The sequence below is a fragment of the Nuphar pumila genome, chromosome 8 (assembly GCF_984573655.1).
Source record: "Nuphar pumila chromosome 8, dmNupPumi1.hap1.1, whole genome shotgun sequence".
NCBI lineage: Eukaryota > Viridiplantae > Streptophyta > Magnoliopsida > Nymphaeales > Nymphaeaceae > Nuphar > Nuphar pumila.
Genome location: NC_143256.1, coordinates 125,131,897 through 125,149,921, shown reverse-complemented (window position 1 = coordinate 125,149,921; position 18,025 = coordinate 125,131,897). Strand labels below are relative to the sequence as shown.

The 18,025-nt window shown below is 37.5% G+C and overlaps 1 protein-coding gene across 1 annotated transcript; it reads left to right on the top strand.

Moving 5' to 3' along the window:
• The first annotated feature begins 1,044 nt into the window (after positions 1 to 1,044).
• On the top strand, positions 1,045 to 8,292 carry LOC149830611 (ETO1-like protein 1). Its single transcript, XM_090016642.1, has 5 exons — positions 1,045 to 1,865; positions 2,488 to 4,206; positions 4,325 to 4,616; positions 6,406 to 6,715; positions 7,826 to 8,292. Exons 1-5 carry the CDS (start codon positions 1,747 to 1,749, stop codon positions 8,044 to 8,046), a joined length of 2,661 nt encoding a protein of 886 aa, XP_089872768.1. The 5' UTR covers positions 1,045 to 1,746; the 3' UTR covers positions 8,047 to 8,292.
• Positions 8,293 to 18,025: the final 9,733 nt, after the last annotated feature.

Sequence of the window (18,025 nt, the reverse complement as noted above, 5' to 3'; positions counted from 1 at the left end):
CAAAATTTTTTAAAATTAGGACACGAGAACATGGGTTTTTTATTATTTAATTAATATAAATTAATATTTGATATTTTACTATATAAAAATAGTATTAGAACCTGAAAATAAAATAATATTTGCATGTATCATGAGCTTACGACTTCTTTTGTTATTGAAACTAAAAATGACGTGTCCCTGTGACATAACTTACCCATGTGCAAGTCCACTTAAAAAGTATTGGGCAGCAAGTGTGGATGCTGTGTGTTTAGGGGGGTGTCAACGGGTTGGGTTGGGTTGGGTTTGGTTCGATCCAAGTGAAACCAGATTTAGACCCGGTTTTGGGGTATGATATCGGGTTCATACCCGGGTCTAATTGGGTTCACTGTAAGAAAAACTATACATGTATCCGATAAGAACTACATGAACCAGACCCGGACCATACCCAGTAAAACCATATTTTTTATCATTTTTACATTGAAAATTTATGGGTCTTCATCAGAACTCAAGTCAGATCCGGGGTCTGGTATAAAATTTCACAAACTATATTCAGGTTCATGTATTAATTGGACCTTCAAATCCGGACCCAAGTCTTAATCGGGTCTTATTATTTATCATCACACTCGGACCCTATAGGGTTTGGTTCGGATAAACCAACCCGTTGACACCCTTATGTGTGTTATGGTTTGGCTTCAAACTTGAACTTAGTATTTGTTTTTTGTTTTTTGAATACTTCAAGAAAAAATACTGCCCATCACCGACCGCACATTGGCTGAAGGTCCCCTACTCACCGGAGAATAGACCCAGCAAGGAACGCCACCCATGAGATTCGAACTTCAAACTTAGTTTGGACATATCAAAATAGTTCAAAAAGTCTTAAGACCTCATCTTGAGCAAGTGGGCTTTTACGGGCCAAAAAGGCTTGGCCTTTTATGGGCCGTTAGAGGAGAATGGTCCTCACACCACTACTTGGGAGGTCAGTCCTCACCAGATCATCCTTCATTAATAATAATAATAAAGTGTGCGAGATTTATTTTATTATTGCTTTTTATTGCGATGCTACCAATGCACACATGTGTTAGTTTTTTAATTGCCTTTTAGGAATCTTGGCATATGCAACAATGGTTTCCTTCCTTCCCCAGCAATAATGAGCGTATTAGAGATTTCTGTTATCTTCTGTTCAGTTCTTTTCTCTTTTAACGGAATAAAAGGTTGCGTGGCTCACTGATTCACACGGTGTGACCCATTTCGGGGGCGTTTCGAGACGATTTCCTCTATCTCTCACAGATTTTTTCATTTTTCTTATGAAAATAGAGCCGTTTGGAGAAGAGTTTTTTTTCCTTTTTTCCTCTGCTACCCGTTCGTGTTTCTGTTTCCAATAGTGGTGTTAGTTTTTCTTTTTTGTGAGTATAGTTTGTGTGTTTTTATCCCTTTTTTTTTTATGTTTTCGCCCCAGTAGACATAGTTTGTGGGATAACATAGAGGGTCTTTTCTCTTTTAATTTCCTTTTTGGTTGGTTCTTCTCTTGTGGGTCGTAGTCTTAGAAATCAAGGAGGGTGGTTTTTCCCCTTTGTTGGTGTAAAGGTTTCTAGAGATTTTGTTTGGGGTTGTGGGGTGTCATGGTATCTTTTGTGAGTTCTATTTTTTTGTTGGTGCCAAGATTATAGTGATTTGCTGTGGGAAGGTGGGGGTCTATACATCTTGTGTGGGATCCAGAGTGAGATTTTGAAGAGTTGGGAACAGCAGGGAGGTTTCCTGTTTGGTGGTATGAGAAAGTCTTTCTTTTCAGACTCATGTAAAGAGCCCCAACTCCATGCCCTCAACCCACAATCATGGCTTCAGGTTGAGAGGGGGAAGCTCACCAAGCTCTCTACATACTCCTGCAAGTAAGTTTTGCCTCTCTCTCTCTCTCTCTAGCATCATTAAGATATTTTGCTTTTGTTTGTTTTATCCGATTTATGTGGCACGCAATAATTAATATTTGGGTTAGTTTTTATTTGGGCATTCCGTTTACAGCCTCATTTTGGTTGGTATCTATGGATTCATTAGGATCTTTTGCTTTTGTTTGTTTTCTCCGATTTATGTGGCACTCAATAATCAATATTTGGGTTAGTTTTTATTTGGGCATTCGGTTTACATTCAGCCTCATTTTGGTTGGTTTCTGTGGATAGTTCTGTGTGTGCCCATGTTAGGTATATATATTTTAGTTTTATGGGCATCTGATATATATTGAAGTTGGTGTTTCCTAGTGCAAAAATTATCATTTGGATCTCATTTTTCTTTTTCCCTAATCTCTTTTTGGGGATTTCTCTTGAATGGGGGCTTAATTCTATAATTTAGTTTGGAATGCATTTGGGTTCATTACTTTAGCGGTGTGATTGGATTCTACCCCTTTAACAGTTGTTATGAGCAATTGGCCTTTGTAGTTTATGGTTTGTGCTTCAATTAAGTTCAACATATTTCTGGTTTGATTCACATGCTTATAGATTATGTGTTTGGTTGTCATAGCGAACCCCTCGTAAAGGTCGCAGAACCATCAATTCTTCCATATTTTAAGCCGCTCGATTACATTGAGGTTCTAGCTCAGATTCATGAAGAGCTCGAATTTTCTTCCGTGCATGAAAGGGCAAGCCTCTACTTGCTGCAGTCTCATGTGTTTAGGGGTCTAGGGGAGATGAAATTGCTTCGACGAAGCCTTAGGTCTGCTTGGCAGAATGCCAGCACCGTACATGAAAGGATGGTCTTCGGTGCTTGGTTGAAGTATGAGAAGCAAGGGGAAGAACTGATTGCTGATTTGCTCAATTCTTGTGGGAAATGTACTCAGGAGTTTGGGTACTTGGACATTGCGTCTTCACAGCTTGATTTTGGAGCTCAAGCTTCCCAAGATATGGAGACCCATGATCGTGGCACTATAGGTATTTCTGATTCTGTCATATTCAGAATAGGAGATGAGAAGGTAAAGTGTGATCGCCAAAAGATGGCAGCTCTATCGATTCCTTTTCATACCATGCTTAATGGGTGTTTCACAGAATCATCACAACAAGAAATTGATTTATCTGAGAATTGTATCTCGCCGATGAGTATGCGAGCGATTGGTGAGTTTAGCCAAACAAATGATTTGATGGACTTGCCTGCAAATGCTATACTTGAAATATTGAGTTTCGCAAACAAATTTTGTTGCGAAAAGCTTAAGGATGTTTGTGACAGGAAACTTGCTGCTATGGTTTGCGGCAGGCAGGATGCAATTGACCTTATGGAGTATGCTTTGCAGGAGAACTCCCCGGTGGTTGCTGCTTCATGTCTGCAAGTGTTTCTACATGATCTTCCAGACTGCTTGAACGATGAGCAGGTTACTAGAATTTTCTGTGATGCAGATGCACATCAGAGATTGATCATGGTCAGTCACGCTTCATTTTCTCTCTTCTGTTTCCTTAGTGAGGTTGCGATGAACAGAAACCCAACTTCAGATGTTACTGTTAGGTTCTTGGAAAGACTAGTAGAGTGTGCAAGTGATATTAGACATAAACAGTTGGCACTTCATCAGCTTGGATGCATGAGGCTGTTGAGAAAAGAGTATGACAAAGCCGGGCAGCTCTTTGATGCAGCTTACCAATGTGGACATGTTTATTCCGTTGCTGGTTTGGCTAGAGTCAGTTTTAAACAGGGGAATCAACTTTCATCATATGAGAAAATCAGCTCAGTGATTGCCTCACATAATCCTCTAGGGTGGATGTACCAGGAAAGGTCTTTGTACTGTGATGGTGAAAAGAGGTGGCAGGATCTTCAGAAAGCAACAGAGTTGGACCCAACTCTTATTTACTCTTACATGTATCGAGCTGCCACTCTGATGAGAGAACAAAATATGCAAGCAGCATTGGCAGAAATAAATCGAATTCTAGGATTTAAATTGACTTTGGAATGCTTGGAGCTCCGGTTTTGCTTCTATCTCTTAATTGAGGATTACAGAGCTGCTTTGTCAGATATTCAGGCAATCCTTACTTTGAATACCCAATATAGGATGTTTGAGGGTCGTGTGGCTGCTTCCCAGCTGCACACTCTCGTTCAAGAGCATGTCAAACCATGGACAACTGCTGATTGTTGGTTGCAACTTTATGACCGGTGGTCCTCAGTTGATGACATTGGTTCATTGTCTGTAATATACCAGATGTTAGAGTCTGATCCCGTAAAAGGTGTGCTGTACTTCAGACAGTCCCTGCTTCTGCTTAGGTACACTTACGCTCTCTCTTCTCTATGAGAATGACCTACATTTGAACTCATCATGTGCTTTGTTGTAGTTCTCGTGAAATAGTTAATTAGTTGTTTTTTTCCTTTTTTGCCAAATCAGGTTAAACTGTCCTGAAGCAGCCATGCGGAGTCTCCAACTAGCACGCAAGCATGCAGCTAGTGAACCAGAGCGTCTTGTTTATGAGGGTTGGATTTTGTATGACACTGGGCATTGTGAAGAAGGGCTTCACAAGGCAGAGGAAACACTTAAACTTCAGAGGTCATTTGAAGCATTTTTTCTTAAAGCATATGCTTTGGCAGATTGTAACCCTGATCCTTCATACTCCATGAAGGTTGTGTCACTTCTTGAAGATGCTTTGAAGTGTCCTTCAGATAGACTTCGAAAGGGACAGGTAGGTTATTCTCTCTCTGTCATGCTGCTAGCTGAACATGTAAGCACACGCATACAAGCATAGACTGCTGTTGGTTGATGCTTCCGATTCATGGTTTGAGATACTAGTCATATGATTTTATTTATCCTTTTGGCTCAGTAGAAAAACAGCTAGTATTTCCTCCAACAAAGATGTGATGATCTTACTATCATCAGGCTCAACTTCATCTTTTTTTTGGTTAAATTGCAACTTTGCAAGCAATATTTCATATTCTGTGTAATATGTAGTTCAGTTATTAAGGAATTTTTGTGTTGCAGCCTTTAAGTTCTCCAAATACAAATCAAGTTGTAAACTTGTTACTAGCTAAAGAAATATTCCAATCAGTTTACTTTATCTACTTCGAGTAATTGATTCCTGAACTTTTCATCCATGAAAATGTTCGTATATTTCCGAATATCATATGGTTAATTTTTATAAGCAGATAACAAATGATGCTCTCTTTCAATATTTGTCCGTCAAGCATGTAACAGCACCTGAATCTTTAATTTCCTGCAGATGTTGTTGAATGAGTATCAGTAATTTAGTGATCAATTGCTTTGAAGAAACAGTAACTTTCACTTGCAGTAAGGTTTAGGTCTACTAGTTGGTGTCATATAAAGGAAATGAATGCTTCTGATTTCTGTGTTGCAATACATGCATCTTATCTAGGTGATAGATTTGGTTTTCTAAGCTGCTTCCTGGAGCACACTTCTTACTCCTGCCCTTCTGAGGGAGCTGAAACCTTCCTTTGCCAGACAGCCTCTTTGACAATGATACAATTTTTAAAGCAATTGAGAGGAAAATTCAATAGTAAATTAATGCTTTTTCAGTACAATTATCATGGTCGAAATGCTTTTGAGAAATATGTCATGGTCTAAGACAAAAAAGGAAGAGCAAAATATATCATAATGACAGATATATTTTCAATAGTTAAAAGTAGCCCCTTTTGGTCAATCTAACATTTCCTTTCAAACTGACTTGATGGGATCACTGTTTGATCCTCTGTGCAATCCCTGAGTCAACAAATGCTGTCGGTGTGAGAGAATGAGCAATACACCATAATTGCTCATTAGATTTTACTCATGGTCTCAATCATTTTCCAACCCTCTTTGTGACTCTTTGTATGCGGTATTTATTTGTCTAAAAGGTTGTTTTGTCTTATCATAATAGTGAAAAATGACAGGATTATGTAGAACTTGTGGTTAGATAATGACAAGTGGGTTCATACTTTCACTTCAAGTAGTTATACTCAATGAAATTATTCAGAAAGGAAATATCTTGAAATTCCAGTTGTTTTGCAAATAAAATCTTAGGAAAATATTACAAAATATTTTGAAAATATGACAACTATTAATTTAGAGAAAAAAGAAGTTCAGTGCTTGCAATGTGGGACCCCCTTTGGGTGTAAATTAAGGCATCTTGTCATTATTTTTTGCATGCCTGGGTATACTGGTCATCTTGAAGTACCCATGTATGCAACATGATGCTGTTTTTGTTTCTTTTGGTGGATGTACCCACATACGCAATACGATGCTGTTTTTATTTCATTTGGTGGGTGTGATTTCAGTCCATGATTTTCTCATGACTGATACAATGTCAATTTTAGAGTCCAATCACTGATACACATAGGTGCCACAAGGTTCATAAATATCTTGAAAATCGTTTCACTCCCCTCCCTAGTTATGTGCTTGTTAACTGTATTTCTAGTTTGTATTAGTTCTTGTTATGAATTCCTGAAATGTATTCTACTTTTCTTGAACTCTATGGGCAGGCTCTTAACAATCTTGGTAGTGTCTATGTGGAGTGTGGGAAGCTGGATATGGCTGCTGATTGTTATATTAATGCCCTCAAGATCCGTCATACCCGGGCTCACCAAGGGCTTGCTCGCGTGCATTACCTAAAGAACAACAGAGAAGCAGCGTATGAAGAAATGACAAAGTTGATTGAGAAGGCTAAGAACAATGCTTCAGCATATGAGAAGAGATCTGAATATTGTGATCGTGATCTTACAAAGGAGGATCTGAAAATGGTCACCCAGTTAGACCCCCTGCGGGTATACCCATACAGATACAGAGCTGCAGGTTAGGCAAATGTTTTTTCTCCATTTCTTGATTCTCAAAGCATAGTTGGCATGTTTGAACCTATTTCCCTTAATCTATCCTTCAAATATACAGGCTAAAATCATGATAAAATATTGATTGGCAGAAATATACCTGGATAAATTCTTCGTTTTGTGCCTTAATTGGCTTATATAGATGAACCTTTGGTTAGTATTTGAAATTCTGACCAATTTTCTTATGTTGCTTGCTGATTAATCATCCTGATCAGCATGACAAAATGAAAGCAGATGAATGCTGTTGATTGCCAATTGATTGACAATAAACATGTTTTTTTATAATTGTTAATCTGAGAATCTTTTTTCATCTGTATTCTACTTTTATGTGCATTCTCTATGATAGGAGCTTTTGCTTATCATGTTTACCTGCACGGTAAAAAAATACACCTTTTCTGCAGCATGTTCATTTTTCCATTAGGTGCATAGGCTATGTTTTCTTATATTCCTATTCAAAATCTTACAATTAAATGGTTGAATGCTATTGGTTCTGTCTATACAATAGGTAAAATGTGAAAGTAAATACATCATTAGAGGCTGCCATAAGATCTGTAATGTTGATCTTAGTGAGTTCGAGCCTGTCATGCGTTTTGCATTGTGGTCTCCATCTCTGTACACTTTGCTGATTGAAAGAGCAAAATAAATCAATATGAAAAGCAAACATTAGCTCTTGTGACTTTGTATATCCATGGCCTTCTGTTTACTGTACTAATAAGTTGTGTATTTATTGAAGCGCCTGCACATCGAACGGCTGACTGTTGGTTGTTCTGTATGTGTTTCTTAGAGAGTTATCATGTGTGTGTGTTCATGCACGCACATGGGCACTTATGTGCCCTGCACTCGTTCACGTGTGTTTGTGTGTCTGTGTGCACTCTCTGTGCCTGTGCTTATTCTTGCACTTAACCATACAATCACAGGGGTTGTATACAAATTATTCTTTGATATTAGTTGGACCATTTCCTTCAGAAAAAAAGAAGCTATTAGTTGTACCATGGTGTAAATATTCTTTAGAATATTGATCTTGCCATTATTTCCTCTTTGCCGTGTCAGTAATTAACGCCTGCTCCATGTTGGACAGTATTAATGGACAACCATCAAGAGAAAGAAGCAATTGCCGAGTTGACAAGGGCAATTGCATTCAAAGCTGATCTCCATCTTCTGCACTTGCGTGCTGCCTTCCATGAGAGTATCGGAGATGTTTCCGGCGCACTCCGTGACTGCAGGGCCGCACTTTCTTTGGATCCAAACCACCCAGAGATTATGGAGCTACACAGCCGTGTACACAGTCGGGAACCATGAAGCCTGCCCTCCCCAATCCCATGTCCTGTAATTATGTACACAAATTGAAAGAAAAATTAACATCTAATGTTAGTGTATGTAAGCAATTCATGGATACTACAGTGTCCCTCTTCTTCATATTCATTTGGTGAAATATTAGGTTTACCCTGTGAATATAGAAATCGACATATGTTATCTTAGTTTGCACTTTGAGAAGAGAAAATGTTAGATACTGAGCCTTTCAAGAAAGACAATTAGATTTACTAGCAATTGGAATTTATTGTGTGAGTAGATTTTTTCCTTTTAATTGGTCAAGAACTTGTTGAGCTTGCCAAGGAGCAGGGTGGCTCTACTTGGCCAAAGTTTGGTAACCTAAGATTGTCACATCCCCGGCATGTCATGTGCCAAGATTTCTTTCGTCGATGATGGGAAATAAAATGAGAATTTTTGCATAGTTAAGGGTCACTTTCTTTAATGATCAGAAATATGCAAGACTGATTGCAAAAGAAGCCTTCTGCAACACAAATATCAAAAGAATGCCGCTTAGCCAACCTTACACCGACAACCTAGAAACATAACCATGTGTGATTACTTAAAGGAATTACTAAACCAAAAAGGAAATTATATGGAAGGGGAAGAGATTTGTCTTTCTTTATTTTCTTTTTTACATGTAAAATTTGAAAAGAAATGTTTCTATTTTTTCTGCAGAGTTTGTAGTTATATGCTGGCACAAAAATTTACCAACTGAGAATGATTGAAATGGATTAATGAACTTCGATGGCTAAACGATAAGGCACACGGCCTTATCATTCCCATTGTATTCCCTTTGAATACGATAAGATGAACATATCTCTTATTTTATAATGCAATTTTGCAACATTAAATAACTTAAAGATTTCTCCGCCTATATATATATATATATATATATATATATATATATATATATATATATATATATATATATATATATATATATAGCTGCTCACTTGTTAGGTGGTCAAACGAAGGTCACTCTGCGTCACACCGCGTGATGGATGCTCAGTGTCTTTTTTTGCGCGAAAAAACTTTAGTGGTGCACTAAAAGCGCCACTAAATGCTGAACAGGACATGTGCAATATTTTAAAAACCTTTTTAAAAAGCGCCAGTAAATGTCACAAGACCATTAGCAGCCCTTTTAGTGCCTAAATGTGTTTTTACGCAAAAAAGACACTGAGCCATCACGCTGAAAGTGAGTGACCTTCCATTGAGCACATAATGAGTGCATAAGCTATGCATCACTATATATATATATATATATATATATATATAGAGAGAGAGAGAGAGAGAGTAATGTGCCTGTTATGCCCCATTAAGCCCATTTAAAAATCATAGTTTTTGATATTTTTTCTCACATCTAACACCATAAATGTGATCCATAGGTTTTGTTTAGTGAAACCCAGCTTTTGGATCACCGGAATCCGACATGTATAAAGGTTTTTCCGGTGATCCAAAATCAATGGCTAAGAAGGCATCAAGTTTTTTCAGCTCATAAAAATATATTTTTTCATCGAAAAAACATGATCCAAGGGTAGATTCTCACTAAATTCAGCGTGCTAAACACATCTAACGGTTCAGATCTTTCACAAAACACTTTAAACTATGGAGCCTAATGGTGCAGAACGAGAGAAACGAGGGGCTAATATATTCAGCTTATATATATGCATAGAGAGCGGGTAGAACATAGGTGCTTAATGGTTTTTCTGCTCTTCGGGTGTTTTTTTTGCAGTTTCGACCCCATAAATGTGTTTGGGAATGGTTGATTTATGAGGAATTCACACCTAGATCATGTGTTTTCGATGAAAAAATGATAATTGGAGACTCAAAAATTTACAAAAAATCCCATGTGTTGGAATCAAATAGTTCAAGAGCTGATCCCTATAAAATCAAGTACATAGATCACATCTGTACAGAACCTGAAAAACCCGTTAAGTATGTATCATTAAGCACCTATGTCTACTATATATATATATATATATATATATTTGACGAGCACCGCAAAAACAACGCATTAGCTGTGGTCACGACTGCTGCTAATGTGTAAGTTAAGATTTTTATACGTCCATTGTTACTCCCTTATCTAAACCATTGGATTGTTTCCAATCTAACGGTTTAGATGAGGTTGAAATTTTGATAGTCTTCCATATTTAATGGCTTCCAAAAAAGTAATGAAAGAAGAAAAAAGAGGCACTAATTCTAATAGTTTTGCATTATGAATGGTTCCCAAAAATTACATAAGGATGTAGTGGTTGGGGGAGAAAATGATTTCAACATCTCTCTCTCTCTCTCTCTCTCTCTCTCTCTCTCTCTCTCTCTCTCTCTTTCTCTCTCATTTACTTTGCCACATCCCACCATGCATGTTGAGCATTCATCCTTATTAAAAATGTTCCTCAAGGCACAAAAGGCACACCTCGCTTCAAGCCGAGGCCCTTTGTGCCTTGAGGCATATGCAAAAAGCACAAGGGGGTAAGGTGCACACCTCATGGATTATGAGGTGTGTGCCTTGGGGTGAAGCTCACCTCTGCGTGAGATGTGCACCTTGGTCAAATGGAGGTCAAAGCCTTGATTTAACTATTATTTGGGGCTCAAGCCCTACCCTAGTTAGGGTCAGGCTCTTGCCCCTTCCTCTTTATTGCCTCTCTTCTCTTGACTTTACCGCTTCTTCTCCCTTCTCTCGATTGTCTATTTTCTCTCTCATATCTTGATTGTCCCTTTTCTTTCTTGTCTCTCTCTCTTTCTCTCTGTCGGTGCTAAAAAAAACCTTAAGTTTTTTTAATGTTAGTTGTGCTGAAAATGTAAAAGATTGAAAAGTATATGAGTTTGCATGTTAATTTCATATTTTTCTTTATTTCTTCTCACATCTATAGGAGTTGTTCTTATGCATCAATGCACATAGATAAATAAAGGGTAAATTTTTTACAAAAAGCAAAAAAAATTGTGAGATGATAAACATAGATGCATGTCATGCGTACTTATTCATCATTCATTCAGTTTATGCATTGGAAGAGAGAGATCGTCATTTCATCTTTGAAATTTGGAAACCACCTTCCCTTGTTTACTTTTCTCAAAGCCATTTGTTATGAAAAGCTATCCTAATTTCAACCTCATCTAAACATGAACCATTGAATTAGAAACAATCCAATGATTTAGATAATGAAGTAGGTGCTCCGAGAATATTGTATCGTTACTATATAAAGAGAAAGAGAGAGAGAGGAGCGATCGTCCAAGCCACTTGCAAAATCAATTTTAAATTTATTTTCTTGCAAATCAAAGTACACACATGCTATTTACATGGTCAAAATCTTAAGAACCAATTTTATTGCATAAATAGGATTTTTATAGTCCAACAAAATAAAAAATTTCAAGAGTTGATTTTTAGCATATTATAAAATCATATTTACACATAAAAAAAACTTAATCCAAGTATTGGTTCTTAGGTTTTTTTTACCATGTAGATCACATATGTGAGCTCCCAAGTTATAGAACAAAAGATTATCCCAGATCTATATTAAGGTATTTACAGTGATTCTCAAATGTCGCAGAACATAATGTGGCACGATACTATAGAATGCAATAGAAACAAAGAAAGAGAACAGGTTACCTACTCAGAACAGTCAAAGCAAACAAAGAGAACAGGTTACCTACTCCGAACAGTCAAAGTGAGTCCCTTGATTAATCTTGTCAAAGTAGGATTCAAACCTATGACCAATCAGTTAACAACCAACAGCTCTACCACTGAGCTATTTCCTTACAATGAGAGATTATATCTCATAGTGTTTAACTTCAGTTCTCTACCCATGATCAATATGAGCTTGAAGCTTCCTTCATAACACACACAACTTCTTTCCAGTAACTCTGTTCCATGCCTCATCTCACAGGGAACCCTAAAGGGGCTCTAATTGCCAAGACCTTAACTCGGTCAGCCCAAGTAGCCTCCTAAACACACTGAACATTTGCATAAATAAAACCAAGAAAAAAAAATTCAACATCCAAAATGACAATATTTTCAAGGAAAAAAAGAACAAGACGAGCTTTAAAATATATAGAAAATACCCATTTTCACATTTTTAACAGGCAAATATACAGTTTTAATATATTATTTAAAGAGTCAGCATTGCATAAATATTTAAGTGTCAGGTTGTTAGGAAAAATGAACCTCAATTTCTAATCTATGCTCTATCTTCATGCCATTTGTGGAATGGATTTTTTCCTCCTTTCCTTTCACCATAATATTGAGGAAAACTCATCAGAAATCAGCTCTGCACTAGAGAGCAGAGAAAGTGACCACTTCCATTATAGATTACAAGTAGCATCCACTTGTTTAAGAGATTAGTATTACAAGCAAAGGTGTCAAATGCCCACCTCCAGCAACTTGAATTGAAGTTGTGCCACCAGCGAGTTGCATAGAAAAACAAAAAATGTAGTGCACCTTGATGTTGACAACACACGCATGCGCGTGCATTTCTCATAAACACCCATCACCAGAAAGGTTAACACAAGTAATCCAAAAAAGTCATAAATAAATTCTTAAGTTTGCACCAATGATCAATATGCTACAAAATAAATCCCTTAGAATATCCATATCACACTTATTAATGCTCTGAATAATCTGCATATAGCTAATAGAAGCACCAACAATAAGAGAGCAGTATAACAAATGTTTATACAAAAGATACAGAAAAAGAAAAACAACTTTACCATTTGAGGAACGCCATATATAGAAGGTATAGAATCTTTAAAACTCTCCATCCCAAGTATCCTCTAAATGCCAAGAATTCATATTACTTGTACAATATTGAAGACAAAAAAAGGAAAAGCATTTATAGGAGAAATATATATGAAGAGCCAACTTCTGTTTGAACAAATGCAAACTAGAAATTATGAGTTGCACCTGAATTTACAAAAAAACAAAGAATTTTTAAAAGAACCAATTTATCCAACATTGAGAAGTAAATTTACTATAAGAAAGGATTTGAATGATTAGAATTTTAAATGAAGCCAAAAGTGTGACAATGATCAACAGTGAAAAATGAATACTATAAGAAAGGATTTGAATATGGTTATTTAAATTTGTTTGGGAGAAGAGAAGTTTTACAAAGAAAGAATCTAGACAGTAGGAAAAGAAATGTAAGAGAAAAAAAATAGGGTGAAATTAAAAATAAAGTCTCGCATGAGAGAATAATAATGATTGAGTATACAACAAAAGCATATTCAAATAAATTACTTTCTAAAGTAGTCCCATAAATAGTGCATAGCATAGCATCATCCTCCCATCATATGAAATGGATTCAACTTTTAGGTTTTCAATATCCCTTTTCCAATGAAACAACCTATAGAGAAGAGAGAGGATGAAAACAGGATATTGGCGTTGCAGAGTAAAGATGCCCAATATGGGTTGTCCTTTCAATTCTCTTTTATTTATATTAGAAGCTTAAAAATTACAGTATTACTCCCCATAATAACATGGGGTTACAATAAAGAAAATAAATACAATAATGCCCTTTTACACGTCCCATATACAAAATAATAACAATATGTGCATCCTAACAACCTCTCTCAAGTTGTACATGGTTTCCAACAATGAACAACTTGGACTTTAAAAACCCTTATCTTTGCCTTGTAAGACTTTCTGTGAAGATCTCTGCAATTTGATCTTCGTCCCCTACAAATATGGCCCCAAGTTCAAGATCCCCTAATGAGATGTTGGTCTATTTCAATATGATTTATCGTGTCATGCTTATTAGATTTAATATAATCTTTATAACACTTTGATTATCACAATATAACACTGCTTTTGAAATTCTCTCTCTGATTTCACTTAACAAATGATGAATCCATGTCACTTTTGATGTGATTGCAACCATAGATCTATACTCTACTTTCATGCTAGATCTAGCTGAAGTCTTTTACTTTTTATTAATCCAAAATACTATATTTTTGTCAATATACACACACAGTAACCTGGAATTGATCTTCTTTTCATCAAGATTTTTTGTTCAATTTACATAAAAAAAAATGCCATAACAAAAAGCACATTTTCATTTTAAGATCTTTTAATATATGTCAACTCATCTTTAGTTGTTCCTTTCAAGTAACTGATGATTCTTTTTACCACTTTCATATGTTCCATTAGTGGTTCTTAAATACATTGGGAGACCTAATTTACTCTATAAACTATATCAATATAGATAGATTGAGATACTGAAGCATACCTACAATATTTTGATACTTGGTAGGATCCTCATAAATCTTTCCATTATAAGATTTCAGCTTTGAACCAAGAGAAATTAGAGTTGATAAAGGCTTAAAATATGCCATTATTATAAGCTTGTCTCCTCTATGATCAACTTCTACACTAAGAAAATACTTCAACTTCTCTAAAGCGTTTACTAGCCATTCACATGACAATATTGCATGGGGCTCACGACTACAAAGTGCAAGCCCTACATGAAATGTTGCCATGAGATTAGTTGTGTTAAATAACTATGGCATTTAGCCACTCTCTGAATCTCTATTCAAATCTTTCATTTGAAAACTTCCACTAAGAATTTTTTTTATTTCTTGGATATGATTTTCACAACTCTGTGACTATAATGTCATCGATATAGAAAAATAACAATGTAATCATATCCATATATTTGTATATAAACAGTGAATGATCCAACGTTGACCTTTTGAAGTTGTGCTTTTTTATTTCATAAAAAACAAAGCTTTCGAACCAGTATCTTGAAGTTTGTTTAAGTGCATATATGGATCTTTTTAACCTGCAAACATAAATTCTATAATCTTTCTCACAGTTGATTCAACGCCTAGCCATGATTTAGGACAAGAGATAAAATCATTCTTATAGTCCCCATCTTTTACTATAGGAATAAAAGTCTACAAAATCCAACTCATATGCTTTATATCTTTTGATGCTTTCATCTAACATAATTTATCTTGAATACACACTTTGAACCAACTAATTTCTTATCCTTTGGTCTTCTAACAATCTCTCATGTTCGACATTCATTTAAAGCCTTCATTTCCTCATTTATGACTTCAATTCATTTGTAATTTTGTAGGCTTTTGCAAACAATTTTAGTTCTTAATACTTTTTAATTTCTAAAATAAAAGCTTGATAGTCAAGACTGAAACTTTCATAACTAATTCACCTTTCAATAAGATGATGAACTCCTGATGACCTTTTGCTTATTGAATTGTTTACTTTGTTGTTATCCAGTTTGAATCTTGAATATTACCACCATGTCAGACACAATCTAGAGTCTCCTTGAATTTGTGATCGTGTATTGTTCATAGTAGGTTCTACAACCTCACACTACAAGAAAAATGCCAAATAGCAACGGAATTTTGCGACGGAATTTTTTCGTCGCAAAGTTGCGACAGATTAACGAGAGCAAAACATCTGTCGCTAAGTTCGTAAATATTTACGAAATTAACGATGAAAAAACATTCGTCGTCAACTCCATCACTACGTGGTGATGGATTAGCGACTGAAATTTTATGTCGCAAAACTTGTCGCACTTAGCGACAGATATAGCGATGGAATAACTCTGCCGCTAGTTTGCGACGAAGTTTGTGACGGAAATATTTCATCGCTAAATTCTGATGTAAAATGATCGTTGATTAGCGACGGGCTAGCGACTGAAATATATATTTCGTCGCTAGTTCACCACGAACTGTCGATGTAAATCCCTCTAGGGCACGAAATCATTTTTTTTTACTCTCACTTGTGCTGCTCTCTCTCTCTCTCTCTCTCTCACCCGCGCCGCTCTCTCTCTCTCTCTCTCTCACTGGCTACCGCCCCCTCCCTCTCTCTGGCTATCGACGACCGCCACCCTCACGCCCTCCGGCTACCGCCCCCTCCCTCTCTCCAGCTACCGGCGACCGCCCCCTTCACGCCCTCCAGCTACCGCTCCACCCCTCTCTCCGGCTACCGGCTACCACCCCCCAGTCTCTCAGGTAACTCCCTCCCCCAGTCTTCTTCTTCTTCATCATCTCCTTCTCGCCCTTCCTCTTCTTTATCTTGTTTCTGTAGGGGCGTCGCTTGTCGTTTTTCAGTAGACCGGCAGGGGCGATGCCCCTACCGCCTTTCTCCTTGGTCAAGCAAGGTCGAGCCCTCCTGCCTCTTTCCTCTCTATCAGGCAGGGGCGTCACCTCTGTCGCCTGTCATTTTTCAACAGATCGGTAGAGGCGATGCCCTTGCCGCCTTTCTCCTTGGTCAAGCAGGGCCAAGCCCTTCTGCCTCTTTCCTCTCTATCAGCCCCTGCCGCCTTATTTTTCAGCAGGGGCGATGCTCCTGTCCCTCTCATTTTTATGGTAGGCAGGGGCTCTGCCTCTGCCTGTCTCTATTTTTTTTTGTAGGCAGGGGCAATGCCCCTAGCGCTTTTGCAGTTTTCGGCAGGGGCGAAGCCCCTACCCCCCTTATTTACCAAACAAGCAGGGGTGAGGCCCATGCCACCTTGGGATGTCTGGCATGAAGGCTACCCCTACCCACGTTTTTCCTCGTCTGGCAGGGACAAACCTCCCTGCTGCCTCTGGATTTTTTCGGTAGGGGCCTCGCCCCTGCCACTGTTTTCCTAAGGCATGCAGAGGTGAGGCCCCCTGCCGCCTTTGGATTTTCGGCAACCCCTTGCCTCTTTCCTCTTGGTCAGGCAGGGGCTTTGCTTTTGCCGCCTCATTTTCCGGCAGGCAAGGGTTCGCCCCTTGCCTCTGCCACCCTCTCCTTTATGAGGCAGGGGCTTGCCCCTCCCTCGATTTCTGGAAGGGAGGGTGAGGCCCTACCTCCTACAGTCTGGCAGGGGCCTCGGCCCATGCCGCTCGGGTTTTTCGACAGGCAAGGGGCAAAGCCCACTGTCTTTGTGTGTTTTTGACAACCAGGGGGGTGCCTCAATTTTTGTTTTGTTTTGTTTTAATTTGTTTTAGCATTTATTTAAGTTTCTGATGTGATTTTCAGCAGGTTTTACTGTTTTCAGTAAATATAAGGAGCTTTGAGCACTGTGCTTATAAAGGATTTTCTGTGAAAAGCAATTCAAATCGGGTAAATACCCGAGTTGAGTAAGTGATGCAAGCGCATCACATGTTATTCAATTTATTAGATGCAACATTTTTTTGTTCACATACTCACTTAGTTGTAGATATCTAGGACTGCTTTGATGGAGTTTGGAGATCATGTTGAGCATGACTTTAATGTATGAGAATAGAAGTGTTCTTATTTTTGGAGTACGGATTTCATGCTAGGCATGGTAGTAGTTAGCGGGATATTGGAGTGTGTTTACTGCAGGTACATGTTTGATATTGTTTTGATATGAATGAATTGAATGTATTGCAATGTTTGATGTTTCTGTATTCATGCTTGCATAAAGTTATTTTCCATTTGATTATGCCTTCTATGTGAAATTGTATCATAAATTTTTTGTTCAAATGAATATATTTGTGTCATCATAGCATTATTAAGATTTTCTTTTAACTAGTGATGAAAATATTTGTAATATTTTAGGACAAAATGGTTGCAAATCGTGAATGAATGTATCGTAGGATAGTTGATAATGAGGTTTCGTATGAATATATGGATGGTGTTGACAGTTTTATTGAATTCGCAACGGCAAGTGTCAGTATAGTGGATCCTACCAGTCGGATCATATGCCCCTACACGATGTGTAAGAATAATCGATTTGTAGAACCTCATGACATTAGACATCACCTATACATGAAGGGTTTTGTTAGTAGTTATCAAAATTGGACGTTTTACAATGAAGAATTTTAGAATAATTATGATGCAAGGGTGGATGTAGTGCACAATAATTCATATGTGGACCTGATATTTGATGTCGCAGGACCGAAAATGGGTTCTGCTTTAGGACATAGTGATGCACCAACTGGGATAGAGAAATAAGCAACAAATGATGCAGCTAGTACATTATATGACTTACTTAGAGATGTTGATGAACCACTGTGGAATGGT